This window comes from Poecilia reticulata, chromosome 6 (genome assembly GCF_904066995.2).
Source record: "Poecilia reticulata chromosome 6, P_reticulata-male-v2, whole genome shotgun sequence".
Classification (NCBI taxonomy): Eukaryota; Metazoa; Chordata; class Actinopteri; order Cyprinodontiformes; family Poeciliidae; genus Poecilia; species Poecilia reticulata.
This window is the reverse complement of record NC_088835.1, coordinates 20,055,833-20,070,862: the sequence shown is the minus strand read 5'-3', so window position 1 is coordinate 20,070,862 and position 15,030 is coordinate 20,055,833. Positions and strand designations below refer to the sequence as shown.

At 39.0% G+C, this 15,030-nt stretch overlaps 1 protein-coding gene across 9 annotated transcripts in view; it reads right to left on the bottom strand.

Annotated features, from left to right (window-relative positions):
* Positions 1-15,030, bottom strand: part of shank3a (SH3 and multiple ankyrin repeat domains 3a) — a 195,761-nt gene that overhangs the window by 22,716 nt on the left and 158,015 nt on the right. For all 9 annotated transcript variants that reach the window (XR_014087898.1, XM_081608116.1, XM_081608115.1 and 6 more), the window contains 2 exons: positions 6,738-6,813; positions 2,355-2,437 (listed from right to left, as the gene is read on the bottom strand). Coding sequence is in view for 8 of the 9 variants with exons in the window: in XM_081608116.1 (XP_081464242.1) it covers positions 2,355-2,437; positions 6,738-6,813 (159 nt within the window). In the remaining variant the exon portion in view is untranslated. The remainder of the gene's footprint in view (positions 1-2,354; positions 2,438-6,737; positions 6,814-15,030) is intronic.

Genomic DNA, 15,030 nt, shown 5'->3' with positions numbered 1-15,030 from the left:
CTTGTTTTGGGGAACCAAATATTGCTCTACAAAGAAGAAAACGGTTTTAATTACTTTATCTGGTTAAGATGTGTTGAGAGAGTGATACACACAATATACAGAGGAGTCCAAAAATAGCAATGTGATTTAAATATTGTCTTTAAAACTTAAAACCTTAGAATCACATCCAGCACATCAATTTCTGCAGCCATTAGCGCTGGATGAGTATTTTATATTTCTCCTTAGTGAAAACTAACTGTTTAAGAGGTGGACAACTTATTTCATGCTTAAATCCCTCCCTCTATTCTATGATTCAGTTGGAGGCAACATCCATCCAGACCGGTCTGTGTCTGGACAGCAGTGAAAAACTTGAGGACAAATTTGGCCTGACACTTTAATTTTCAACAGCTTAACAGTCATTCTGTCCCGGGACAAACCAAAGGACCCGTCACTGACCTGATGTTACACCCTACATTCTTCAAAATCTACTTTGAAATCAGAAACAGTTCAAATGATTAGACTCTGTGAGGAAATATTCTAGAGATATTTTTAATTGTTCATTAACTTAACCTAATTTTGCTTGAAGTAAAAAAAAGTCACAACCAGAGATAATATACATGACTTTTGTCTGTACGGTAATCTGTATTAAACCATTTAGAGCTTACTATAGGTATCCTGCTGCTGTAGCTGTAATGTGCCATGTCATACAAAGGTGAGCTTGATAGAAACAGTGAAAGTATTATTTATAGTACAGATATATCTGTGCAATGCAACAAAATTATTTGCACCTATTTACAGATTTTCTTCTTAAATATTGGAAAGAAAATAAAGCTTGGGCAGCTGACATACGTAAGCGCAATGCCACTTGACACACAAGTGGCAAAGCAGCCAATCATTGTCTTTGGCACGGATTGGCCAAGAGTAAGATAAGGAAGACTATTAGCTTCTGTGGTTGTGCAAACATGGTTTATTCACAGATTTTTGTTATTTGTGAGCCTCTGTGGGTTCTAACGTTAACAGGTCTCCACTGATTGGCATATATTTACTAACTAAACTACACAATGCTTCATGCACAATAAAGGTGATCGGAGGAACCTAAAGCCTTCATGTGATGTTACTGCAGTGGAGCTCTTACCAGCTGCTGTCACATTTTTCTTTCCTGCCTTGTATGCTGGCATATTAAAAGAAAGTGTCATGCAGGTCTGAAGAAGAGAAAATGAAAGAAATTTTGTGGAACATCAAGTACCTTCATGCCTTTAAAATGTCTGTCATACTTGATGTAGCCCTTTTCTGAAAAGTGCATTTGGATTAGAATCAAGATGAGGTGTCCACAGTGTTCTGCTGAATCAGGATAACCTGTTCCTGAGACATCGCCGTCTTTTTTGCGTGACCCAAACCAACTGTGTTTACGTTAATGAAACCAGAGAATTATAGTTACAACATTAATACTTTAAGTGAATATGCCTGTTTTGCATACTGAATCCAACTTATACTCGCTTCAATCCATGAACAAACACGCAGCTCCGCATGAAAACCCCCAATCTATATGCAGACAATCTATAGCAATATTTTGAGTGCAGCATTACAAATTCTGTTTAATCTCAAAGAAAGTGTGAGTAAATCACTGACACATGAGAGCTCTCAAAGGACTACTAAGTGAACCGCAGTGTGTGTGTCTGAGGGTGCTGGAGAGTAAAAGAACGAGTAAAAAAGAGAGTGGGGCGAGCCAAGATTCATGGTAGAGAGTGACAGAGCAGTAAAGCACACTCAGACTCCCGGCAAGCTGCCGAAGAGAGGATGCCATGGTAACCACCACGAACGGGGAGCTGGCACGTGTGTGCTCGTAAAAGCGAATTTGCGGTTATGGAGTATGAGTCAAAAGGTGGATTTGGTTAAAAAGCGGAAGGGCTGACAGAATTTACTGATAATCAACAGGAAGGATGAAGGAAGGATGCATGGGAAGAAAAGAAAGAGCAAAAATGAAAGGAATACTAGAGATGATGTTTCTCTACTAAAGCCTAACGCCATGTGCGATGAACAGATGGGACAGCGAGCAGACAGCTCGGCCAAGGATGACGCTACCAGAAGGTCTACATGCTCTTTCTCTCTCTCTTACACACATAACACGCATGCACGCATGCGTGCATGCGCGTGTGCACGCACACACACAGACTCCTGAGTGCATCTGAGTAAATAAGCTGATTGTGGACCAAAGCCGCTTGTGTTGTTGACTAAAACAGTCACAATACTGACTGAGATGAACTCAATGACTCAGATCATCTAACTTCTTATGAGAACAGATCAATGTCACGCATTGAAAAGCACAGGCGCTGTGGGCGGGAAGGTTCCAGGTGTCGGCGAGCTTTATAACTCACCTTTGGCTCCACGCAGGACAAAACCAAACCCCTCATTTTCTTTCTTCTGTAAAACAGCATTCTTCTCTTCCACGATGTAATCACTGTCGAGAAAATAGCACAGGTAGAGCAGGGGTGAGTTCAACACCATCGTCGCACACGCAAACAAAGAGGGTAAAGGGTAGCGGAGTGAAGAGCGTCGACTGGTTGGGGGCTGAGTCGCTGGAGGAGGTGGAGAGGCACACACAACCCACACACACGCACACACGCACGCACGCACACACACACACGCACGCACACACACACACACACACACCCACACACACACACACACACACACACACGCACACACACACACACACACACACACACACACACACACACACACACACACACACACACACACACACACACGCACACGCACACTTGTACTCTTTCCCAATGAGGTTAAAAGCAAAGCAAAAGATCACAGCTCAGGATTCCCTGGAGTTGCTCGAGTATTTTGAGACGGGCACAGGGAACAGGTTTGAGTGTGGGAGAAAATAAGCAGGTAAAAGGAATCCCCATGACTGAAGAATCTCTCGGATAAACTCTAAGACCTCCAGATGATCCCCCACTGGAGACTTACGCTGAGGAGTGTGTTTAGAGATTTCGTAAGAGAAACTGTCAGATTAAGCTCAGATGCAGCATTGTGCCCTGACTGATCACAGAAGAAACAGGACAGAAAAGTAAGCAAAGCAGTTTATCACCACCTGATTTTTTCTGAGTGTTAAGGGATGTCAGCGATTAGGCGGTCTTACACTGTTGGTCCCCTCACACCTCGGAGAGTAAATCTCTCACGTATGGACTTGTTAAATTCTGAGCCAAAAGTTTGCTAAGCACAATAGCTTTTGACTGCATGCAGGGTTATTTTCATAATAAAAAACTGCAGATATTATGGATATTCAACTATAGTCATGTGCCACTTAATTAGGCACACCTCCTCCATTGCTTCAAACTCAAGCAGCAAATCAGTCAACCAACTCAGAGCCTTCAGGCATCCAAATGTAGTGAAAACAACTTGCTGAAATTCAAACCGTAAATCAGAATGGGGAAATAAAAGCGATTTAAGTGACCTGAACGTTACTTGGTTGTTGGTCAGAAATGGCTGACCTGCCATTTTTGATTCACAACCTTCTCTCCGAGTTACAGGGAATGGTATGAAAAGACAAAAGACTCAGTATGAAAATCCTCACTAAAAATATAACACATTGACCCTTGACGCAAATGGGCTACAGCAGCAGCAGCCTACTCTGGGTGCTGCTCCCGTCTGCAGAGAATAAGGAGCTAAGGCTACATTTTACACTGACTCACCAGCTTTCAACAATAACACATGGAAAAAATAATTTCCTGGTCTGCGTCTCCATTCCAGCTGCAGCGTTTAGACAGTAGGGTTAGAATTTCGTGCAAACAACATGAAAGCATAGATCACTCCTGAAAAATATGCACAATTCAGGCTGGTTTACATTTATATTTATTGAGATCCCTATTAGAATTAGCAGCATGCTGCATCAGCTATTCCTCCTGGGATAAAAAAAGACAGATTACATTTACAAAAAAAAAACCATATTACAGGTGGTGTAATGTTATGCTCTATATTTTGTTGACACTCTCTGGGGTCCTTAGTACCAGTTGAGCATCATTTAAACACTATAATCTACTTGAGAAGCAGCAGTGGCAGTAGTTCCTGTCCATACCCATCTCTTTATGACTACGCTGCTCAAGTCATCTGAATCTGGTTTGAGGAACATGACAAATATATTTTTTGTACTCCAAAATATCGTAACATGAATGCGCAGTCCACAAATGTTACCATGGACCAAAATCACTTTGGAAACTTGTTTAAGCACACACCTAAGAAAGTGGCAGGTGAGTGTACATTTAGATCATTTCTAATGTTCAACAGTAAAATTTGAAGAAGCACTTAATTTACTTAAGTCTAGTGTGCACAAACAGGAGTACTGGTAATATATTTTTGTTTGTGCGTTAAACATAATTCAGCTAGCACACAAATGTCTTTCCAAGTCTTTGTAACATTTCTACAGCATCCTTGACAGCTGAGGCAGATATAGAGCAGTGACGTTCAAATTGGACAGCTGAGCTGCAGTTTCATTAGCTCAACCGAATAAACTCGTCTCAGACTCACAGAGCTCCTGCTGCTGGAGCCAGGAGACGGGGAACCAACCTTTCTGCTGGAGGGAGGTTGAGTCTGATTTCATAAAATGCTCTCTATCCACTTTATGCTAATTATTATGCACATAATGCTGTGCTGGAGAGGCAACACTAAGCAGCTTTTTCTGTTTAAAGCTTCACATCCTATATATTCTCACTTGAACTAAGACTCCAAAATTGTGCATTAAAGCAATACAGGATTTTTTTCCCTTATGTACGCAAATTAGATACGACTAACTACAACTTATGGTAAGGCAATGCCAAACATACAGTAGTTAATGTAATTGTTTAACATGTGACCATTTTCACAAAATATATTTTTATTCTATATCTATTACTTCAAGTTATATACAATTCACATCAGATGTTACTATCAGCCCCATGAGATACAGCATTAAGGTCAGACGTTTAAAGCGAGGTTTGATTACAGTAAGACCTAATAAACATTAAAAATCTCACAGAGAACTGGTCAGTCTATCATTAAAAATTGAAAAGAGTACCAACTAACTTCAAAGCAACCAAAACAAAGGCCTTCAATCCAAACTGACAGGTTGATCAATGACAGAATTAATCAGAGAAGAGGCCGAAACTCTGGAGGAGCTGCACGAGTTTCACAGTTCAGGTTGGAGAATCTCTGGACAGAATAACCAGAAGCTGAACAAGTATGGCTTTTATGCAAAAATGGAAAGAAAAAAAAAAAGACGAAATTTGGTTTAAACTTAGCCACATTCCATGTAAGGGACACAGCAAATATGTAGGAAAAGGTCCTGATCAGATGAGACCGTTAGCTTACTGATCCTAACATACTATGCATATCACTTTGAAACGGACTGTCTGAAAGTCGAAGCATTGTGGCGGCAGCATCATGATGTGGGGATGCTGACCACAATTGATAAAGGAAGCTTAATATAGTCCAATCATAAAAGACCATCAGACCATAATGTAGACCAGGACGTTTACATTATGAAGACGTTCAAAACACATATTCACTGTTGTTCACTCAGACATTGCTGTGCTGTCGTCTCAGCAATGGAATATTTTTTGGACGGTGACCTTGACGTTCTCCTCTGTAAAAAGCTCTCACTGTTGTCTTCTTTGACACATCCAGGGATCCTTGTTGACGCCAATGAATATTTTTCTCTCCAAAGTTTTTGAAAAGAAACCCGCCTAAGATGGATGACTGCTAATGCATGCCACACTTTTCAGATTTTTCTTCCAAAATACTTTTGAAAATTATTTAAGCTTTCCCTTAAAAATTGTGTGCTGCCTTGTATGAAAATTAAATTCAGGTATGTTTTTAGTACCCTAGCCACACAATTCTACAGCAAAGAGATAATTATTACCACACATTGTATGACCTGCAAAACTTTTATTCCATTTAAGTAATGGAATAAACTTTTTTACTGATATTTGAAATATTGGTGAAATCTTCTCTTCTCTTGTGTCAATCTCATTAAACCAATATTATATATTTACCCGTCTCATGAGCTGACTATATTAATATACGCCTTCTAAGAACAAATACAATTTTCATCTTCAAACATTTATGAATCTACTTATAACAATATCTCACATCACATATTGACTTTAAAAGTGTTGTTTAACTTAACAAATATGGTGTAATTTAATCTAGCTTTGAAGTAAAATATAAGATGCTGACATTTTTCAAGGTCGGTAGAGTTGATGGAAATAATGTTCATAGAGAACAACTCTTGCAAAAAAAAAAAAAAAGCCTAATTTGCTGCTCTTCTCCCCAATAAAAACTGATTTAATAGAAAGCAAATGTTTACATTTTGTAGACGATAAATGTCATCCTTACATGAGACATGAACACATATAAAAGACCCTGTAGAACAATTTTCATCTAGAAAAACCCTAGTAATAGCATGGCAGCTATACACACAGAAAAATACAAGGCATCTGTCTGTACCAAACATGAAACCGAACTAGGTCACATAATTTGCTTTGCTTTTAATAGTTAGAAGAGAGTGCAGTGACACAAACATTGCTTTAGATGGCAGCAACCTCACTGCACTTCATCACCTTTTTGCATGGACTTTATTAGCCCAACAGGGAGAAAAGTTCCTTGTGACATGACCATTAAAGTTGCTGCAGCATAGCATGCATGGCCACACACACACACGCACCCCCCCCCCCCCCCCCCACACACACACACTGAAACAAAGGCAGTACCTGTATGAGGTGAAGTTGTCATAAGATCCCACAGTGTAGTGTCTGAACAGTCTCTTATTGCGGTCCTCCCGGGTCTCTGTGAAGAACAAAAAAATTGCCTTGTGAATCTACACAGTTTAGAATTAAAACGTTGTGTATACGTTTGCTCATGTTGTCGTGACAATAAGATCTTGAGAAATTTAAAGTAAAAGGCATAAAGGTTTTTTTCTATAAATGTGACAATGCGTATTTCAGTCTAAATGTGAACACTTAGACTGGTATTAAAACAGAATATTTAATAAAGAAGTAAAATTCAACAATTGAAATCTCAGCTGTCTTTGTTTTTATCAACTGAGGTTAGATCTTCAGATTTTAAAGAAGCTTAGATGATAAAAGCAAAGTTAGTAAACATATTCATTGTTGTAACATTTTTTCAGCCCTCATATAGCAATAAATGTAATACAAAAAGATTTCCCCAAATATACTGTTTTTGTTTTAGCATGTTACTAATATGTCAGCCATAATTTATTTCAGCAAACACACAGAGAGAGAAATTAAGCTACCACAGAGAAGTAATTATCATTAGCGTTCTTCATCACTCATGCCATAACAGGATGTCATTCTTCCATGGTATTTTTGTTTTTGCTTTTGAACTGCAACATGATTGCATATTTAACACAATATTTTTTTAATAGGCAAGAAACAGAGCCCAATCTGTGTGCAGTGCTTGTGTGTAGTTTCGGTCTGTATGTGGATTTGCCCTCCATGCATGCTGATAGAGATCAATGCCCTCTTCTCATCCCGATAATACAGACAGCATCTACCCTGAACAGTAATATGCTGACTAAACAGCACGCAGCCCTTTGAGCCCACACAGAGGCTGTTTAAATGAGAGAGGCTGTGAGAGCAGGGTCGTCCTGGTAGGTATGTGAAAGTCACAGCATGTTGCTGTAAATCTGCAAAAAGGACCCGGTCGCATGTCTGGCTTTGCGTTTGTTTCCTTTACACTAAATCAAGATAGAAATAATCGTGCAACATCATAATATCGTTGCTATAAATTGGTATAATACTTCAATCCATAATTAAAGTGTATTATTTAACTAAAGACTTTGCTTGTGTCAAATACTGCTATTTGATTAAATAGGATTAATAGCAATTAACTAATTGCAAAGCCTCTGATGAATTTCCTAATTGTTTTAATCACATCTCTCCATTAACAAAAAGCAAAGCATTTCTTGAGATAGTGGAGATAAACAAAAAAGAGGTAAGTAAGAACTGACAAGTGTTTTCTATAAACTAAAATTTTACTAGCAGAACCAGGGGGAAGGCATAATGAAGGAGGAGGTGTAATTAGTTGCGAAAGTTACAGATGAGAGATTAATCACTCCAAACTCTCTCACATGTTATAAATCAAGACAGCTGATCATTCAGCTGTGCATGTAATTGAATAAAAGGCTTTGCCTTAAAGGGGGGAGGGGAGAAAAAGGAAATCAGCCAAATGACCGTGCGTGTGTGCTGCCTAAAAAAGTGTTGTTTGTGAGCTGAATGCATTCCTGTGTGCGTAGTACATGCATGTATGTGGAAACTGTGAGATCAGATGCAGTCTAAAAGTGTGAAATGTGGCTCATTCATCAGAACTGTCATGTATTCTGTACAGCCCAGGAGCATCTAAAAGCAGGGCTGTGATAGCAGCGATAACCTCAACAGCACCGTCATCCATCACACCCACACCCGCAAAATGGAAACAAAAGGACATCACAAAAGGCGTTCACTGTAATTAAATAAACATTATTGATGCTAATATATAGACATGTACATGCGCTGATCATCCTCACCTTTATGATCATTTAGAGTGAAAAAACAAGTACGGTCACAGAAATTGTAAAAGGATGTCATATAGGGAGATTCAGAGTCTTATACAGCAGTCTTATCAGCAGTGACTGGGCTTTTTACTACCTTTACGTTTATTCATTCATTCATTCCTTGCTTCATCGGCGATCATCATTTTGATTGTTGAAAAGTTGAATGACCCCAATGTTGTTAAACGTTTAACTTTCAGACTTAAAATTTAACTCTGGGAATATTTGCAGACAAGATCATGGACAACTTAATCAATACACAGTGAGGCCCAGATTCTGAGCCTGCAAAAACAAGCCCATATCATCAGCCCTCCACCACCGTGTTTGACAGCTGACATGAAAAGTTTATGAATATTTTTCTTTTTGTGACTTCTTTTCATACTTGCTCTTGGCCAGGGCCTTGTTAATGACAAATGGTTCTTAATTAATTCAAATAAATGGCTGACTACAAATTATGCATTTAACTCTCTAATGGCTTTTCTAATTTTCTTGCTAATTTATTTCCTCTGTGGCATTGAGTAAAATATATCTTAACACTTTAAAGCAGTAAAGTATAAAATCATCCACTTGGCCCTCATCCCCTTAATTTAGTATCAAAGGTTACATTTTTGGATAAATATATGCACTACAACTGGCTGAGAGTGCACACTCATTTATAATTGACCTCAAATTGCACTTTAAAAAAGTCCAGAGAGAACAGCATTTTCATTAAACAACATGAACCAAGAAATTAAGGGTAAAATTGAACAAAGCAAAAAAGTTTTTCTTTAGCTTGGGATTAGAAACAGTAGATATTTCTGATATGGCATAGCAATTTGTTTCTCAAAATATTTTTACTGAGTGACTTGTTGTCCCGACAAAACATCCCAAATCACTGACTGGATTCAAAATTAATATTAAGTAAATTCGATTCTGTGTGACTGTATATACATCAGCTCCTGGTGGAAGTATCTGGTAATCCAAAGTGGGTTGCCTGTTGTGTTTGGTTGGGTGGATTTGTGGTTTGCTTTTAAAACAATCTAGTAACGGAAAGACCATTCAGTTAGGAAATATCGCCCTTTCATTCATCCACCTGAATGAATGAAAAATACCAAACGTTTCTGAAGATCGCATTTCCTCTTCATGAATACAGACAGGTTTCCCCTGCAGCAACATCTACAATGGCAGTGGGTGTTGTGAGTCTAAAACTGAAGTTTGAAAGGCAACAGCATTCATGTTGATGCCTGAACTCGCTTGCAAAAGAAACCATGCTGCTAATGCATAACCGATGGATGGAAAAATTCCACGTATTTTTGTGTGTTTTAGTGCACTTACAACAAGATGTTTCCTCAGTATCATCAGAGATGGAGCTCAGTTTGTTTCCATTAAGGAAACAATGTCTGTTAATCATCCTAAATTGTAATTTCTACTATACTGGGCAGTAGATTTCTGACCAAGCTTCCCATCAACACAGTGCTAATTCAATGAGATTTCTATGTTTTTTTTTTTTAAAACAGGTGATAATAAAAGCTTGATGAATACACACAGAGACAAAGAACAACTTGCGTGGAAAGGCAGCTTGAGGTAAAGCTCAATTTAAACACAACAATACGTGCCAAAACCAGTCTATCTGCAGGCCTCTGATGAGCATCTTACTTTAACCTCTAGATCTATAAATCATTCATTGTTTAGGTGTATTTTCATGTAAAAATAGCTCATGAAGCTCTTCGAGAAATTTGAAAGTCTAAATAGTACTTGATCAGTGAAAATCCTTTGTGACCAGATAACTTGAGGGCTGAGAAGTCTCTTAAGTCCTGAGTAAATAAAAATGAAGCAGGGGTTCCTCTAGTAAGACAAAGAGGAGGGCCACATTTTATCAAACTACTTCTTCTTTCTAAATATACTCAAAGACAATGCCATGTGAAAAAAAAAAGATAGGCCAGAGAAACAATGGGTTCATAACAGAGAGTTAAGTCTTTGTATCACATTAAACCACATTTGCAACGATACAATGTCATGCTTTCAGTCAGCATGTTAACAAGCTATTTTTCTGCTGCTCACGCTTCTTTTAGGGCCCACAGTGCTTCTCCATTCAGGACAGATGTTAACTCTCCTACTGTCCTTGTCTGAAGGACGCAAAATCTCTCCCTCTTTCTCTCTCACACACATACACACACAGATAGATGAGAACACAAACCAAAGCAGACACACAGTGAAGCCTGCTGAATGAAAATTAACCCCTGGTGGTTTACCCAGATAAAGTTGCACACTAACGCTCATGTGCATTTGCACAAACACACATTTATCTGGAGAGCCTTATTGACTTTTTGATTCCATGCTTCCACAGACTCGCACATCCCAACTTCACCCGTCGTGTGCTCCAGCTGACTCTTTGTTCATGCAGCCTGTGTGTTGTCCTCCAAAACCTGGTGGATACAACATACAGAGTGCAGAAAACACAGAGTACTAAAAATGGTATTTAAAATAACACAGAGAAATTGGTAGATCTTCCATTGAGCCACAGAAGCATTGAGGGGTTGGGGTAGGCAGCAAGGGGAAGGCCAACTCTCTTTTTCTGTTTGGTTTTTTTATGCTGTCCCACAGTATGCCGGTTATTTTCAGGGAGCTACTGGTGTCCAGGTGGATACAAGGCAACATCACCTCCACTCTTGTTCCCCCTCCTTTTCCACATCACCTACCAGGTTAAACACACATGACCAGGGTTAGCATTTTATCATTTTATTTGAAGGCAGCACTTCTGAAATTAAGATGAGTTTGTGGAGCAAACTACGAGAGCATCTTAACATTGCATTATCCGTGCCTACAACTGAGGTGTCCGATTAGTGCGCTTTTAAGGAAATTGCAGAATGAAGTGGCAATCACCCTAGTACCTCTCATGACCCTTGAAGTTACTTGGGTCTGCTTCCACCACTGTTACTGCTCCATCAATCCTACTACACACCAGGGGCAGATCTGCGACCGTGACCGGACAGCAGTCCATTTTTCATCTGTAGTCACCCAGTTTCCTCTAAGACTTTGACAAGGGGTTTATCTCTCTTACCCATGACTTTCCCACCTTCCTGCATGAATCAGTCACAGGGACTGTCTTGCAGTCCATCTTCATCTTTAGACAATTAAAAGCACTCCTGGGAGGTCCATTTTGTGTAGACAGCTAATAAATATTCCTTACCACCATTTTCTGTAAAAGGTTGTCATTTTTAGTTCTTTTAAAATTGAAATATGACTTCCAAGACAAATAGCACTGAAACTGTGTCAATGTCTTAGACCGCAATGTCCAATTCTCTTTTAGCCGCAAGCCAAAAAACTCCGGCATATATTTCATATCTCTGCTGCCTTTCCCCACCTCCTCTCCCTCAGAATTGGTTCGTTTGTGGAAGAGCCTTCGGAGAGCTCGTTGTTGCCATGTAAGTATGAGAGGCAGAAACCAACGCCTATAAATACCTCAGCTCTGTCAAAGAGGAAAAAGCCTTGAATAATTCAGTTACAATCAGACAACAGAGGGAACTACTTTACACGAGCCTCAAACCCTGTGACAACTTATTACAACACACGTGTGAGGCCAAGGTTAAGCTACAGATGCACACCAAAAACTAATTCTGCAACAAGAAAGGAGCAGAACGTGAAGAACAAATTTATCCCAAACAGAATCCTCAAAGGCTTTCAAAGTCCCAGAAATGCAATGATTCATCTCCTCCAAATGATTTACTTTCTCTAACTGCCTAATCATCCAATTGCAAATTTAGTAGCAGTGTCTAGGTTTTGCTCACCCCCGATTCTAAAACTGATTGATTTGCACAATGTTACTCAAATAATGATTTTTTAAATAACCCTATGCCTTATGAAACCTAATGTGGCTGCACTGTAAGAGGACATCCTTGTGGCCGATGCAGGTGTGATGCAGTTGTTGTGAGAATAAGACACAGCAGACAATCCTGCTGTATCTGAACATTTAAGGAGTGACATGAACTAAACAGACGACTCAGAATACACAAACGATGACAGTTACAGTATCTAAATTTTACTTGTGTTAACACTTTTTATTTTTTAAAACCATGTTCGAGGAGGATTCAGAATGGCATTTCCATAGACTGACTGTTGTTTCTACACTCACTAGGAATTAAGGCTCATGTTGATCATTGACAGAGTTTGACACAAAGCTTCAACAAAACAAAACCTAAATTTTAAAGGCAATAATCTCTGACAAAATGGGATTTTTTTTCCCATGTCCTTCTCAAATAAAAGTGATATACAGTGCACTTTTATTACTCAGAGAGCTGCAGTAACCTCCCTGTTTAGTCTGCCTGCATGAGCATGACCCCCTGACCCCCAGTTAAGTCCTTGTCAAATGTGATGTGTCTCTTGTCCACCATCAGACTGGTTTCAGCATTGATTCATTCTTCAAATAGTATTGCCATCTATTATGATTTCATACGGATCTGTCCTCCACCAAGAGAGATGGCTCAACACACTTTACTGACTTCTGATGAAACGTACAGCAAGTGGCCATCAGTCTGTGCTGAGCAAACAAACAAGAGTCGCACACATGCGCACGCGCACATTAAAAATATGTAACTTTATGGCACGATCTGCAGAGGTTTTATCAAGGGTTATATGGCTGGACTGTTCTTGTGCTGCCTGTCTATAATACTGACTCAGCTAAACTTTAATACCTAAGACATGTCCCACAACCTGTGCTTTATTATTTCTCTCGCTTTCTTTCTCTCTCTTTTGCCTTTTAATAAGATGGATTAGTTGGCAATGCTAATCTATCTGCTGACTCCACACAGAATATAGACAATAAGTAAAGTGTGTGTTCGTGTATAGGCACAGAGGTGAATAAAAGCGTGTTCATTTGCATGCACATACTCTGCTTCTTTGTGTCAGCATTTAAATAGTCACTCTGAATTTTACCTGTCAGCACTGGAGAATTACTTGCTGATGAGTGACTTGCAATCTCTTTAAAAAAAAAAAAAGAGTAATTCAGCCAAATAAAAAAAGTTTTCTGAAAGAAGATTCCACTGAATGGTAGCTTATGAACTTGCTTAGATGGATAATGAAAATAATAAATAAAAAAAGTATTCTAAAATATATACCTATAACATGTTGAACTCAAGCAAAAGCAAACCACAGCTAAACATGTGGACTACAACAAACTGGAAGATTTATTTGCCGTGTTTTTCTGCTGCATTTGTTTTTGTGTGTTTTTGAGTTCGCATCATTCATGCATTTTCAGCATGTTTTGCTGTTTGCCGCACGTTTGCACCTGTTTGAAGCATTTTTCGCTATCTCCTGTGTGTATTTGCTCCTGTCACCCACAGTAGGCTGTTCTGTTGACATTGCAGTGTTGATTGAGAGCATTGAACTTTCATCCCCAGAGGGCCAGGCGATCATCTTGGGGGAAAAAAAAACAGTTCCCTCTAGTATCTTCCTCTGTCCTGACACAGTATTAAATTGCAACTTTTCCATCATTCATCTGCATAAACCAAGGACAAATCATAAGAGACACATACAGTTAGCCTTATGCAGAATTTTGGCTACAAAGTTGGGATCAACACACAAGGACTCAGACATATAGACACAAGACAACTTATGTGTTGTTTTTGTTTGTTTTTTACTTTGTGTGTCCTCTATCAGTACATACGCCTACTGAGTGAGTTATTTTACTGTCTGCCAACTGTGTCTGACAGCTGCTACTTAATTGACCATCCTATTCTGTTTGAGTAGAGTGACAGACTAACATCATTTCCAGTCCATGGAATCAGGCATTGACAGCAAACATTAATGTTGTATCACTAAACACTTACAAGATAAACAAAACCTCACTATGTGTGGGGCAAGACTTTAGGCATTTACCGTTGCTATGTTTTAGCAACGGTAAATGTCTGGTGGACATTTAGTGAAAATCAAATTTTTACATTTGATTTTAATCAGTGATGATTAAACGCAAATGAAAAAAATCAAAACCAAATGCTGATGGATTGAAATGGTAAATGGCTTGCTTTGTGTAGCGCTTTATCAGGTCCTGAGGACTCCAAAGCATCTCACACTACATTGATTCCATTCAGTCATTGCTGTGACTGAATGTAGTCACTCATTCACCCACACATTCACACAATATGCTATGACTAATATAAACAGCATTATTTTTGCCTTCTCTTTCTATCCCTCTTTTTTAAAGTACTCATTTGGTTTCCAGTCCTAGAGGACTTTGAGAACATTGTCTACTGATGTTTTCTTAGAAGTCCTTTGTGTATTTCTTTGAACTGATCTTCCAAGATGATTTGGTTCCCCAAGCGACAGAATCGCATGCTCCACAGTGGTATTGTAAATGCGTCCCACTTAACTAGTCACTAGTAATGATTAAGATCCTGCTTTCTCTCCTTTTTATTTTCTTTGACAGAAAGATATATTAAGTCTCAAAATGAATTTCTCTAATCCTCCAGAATATGTTGCTC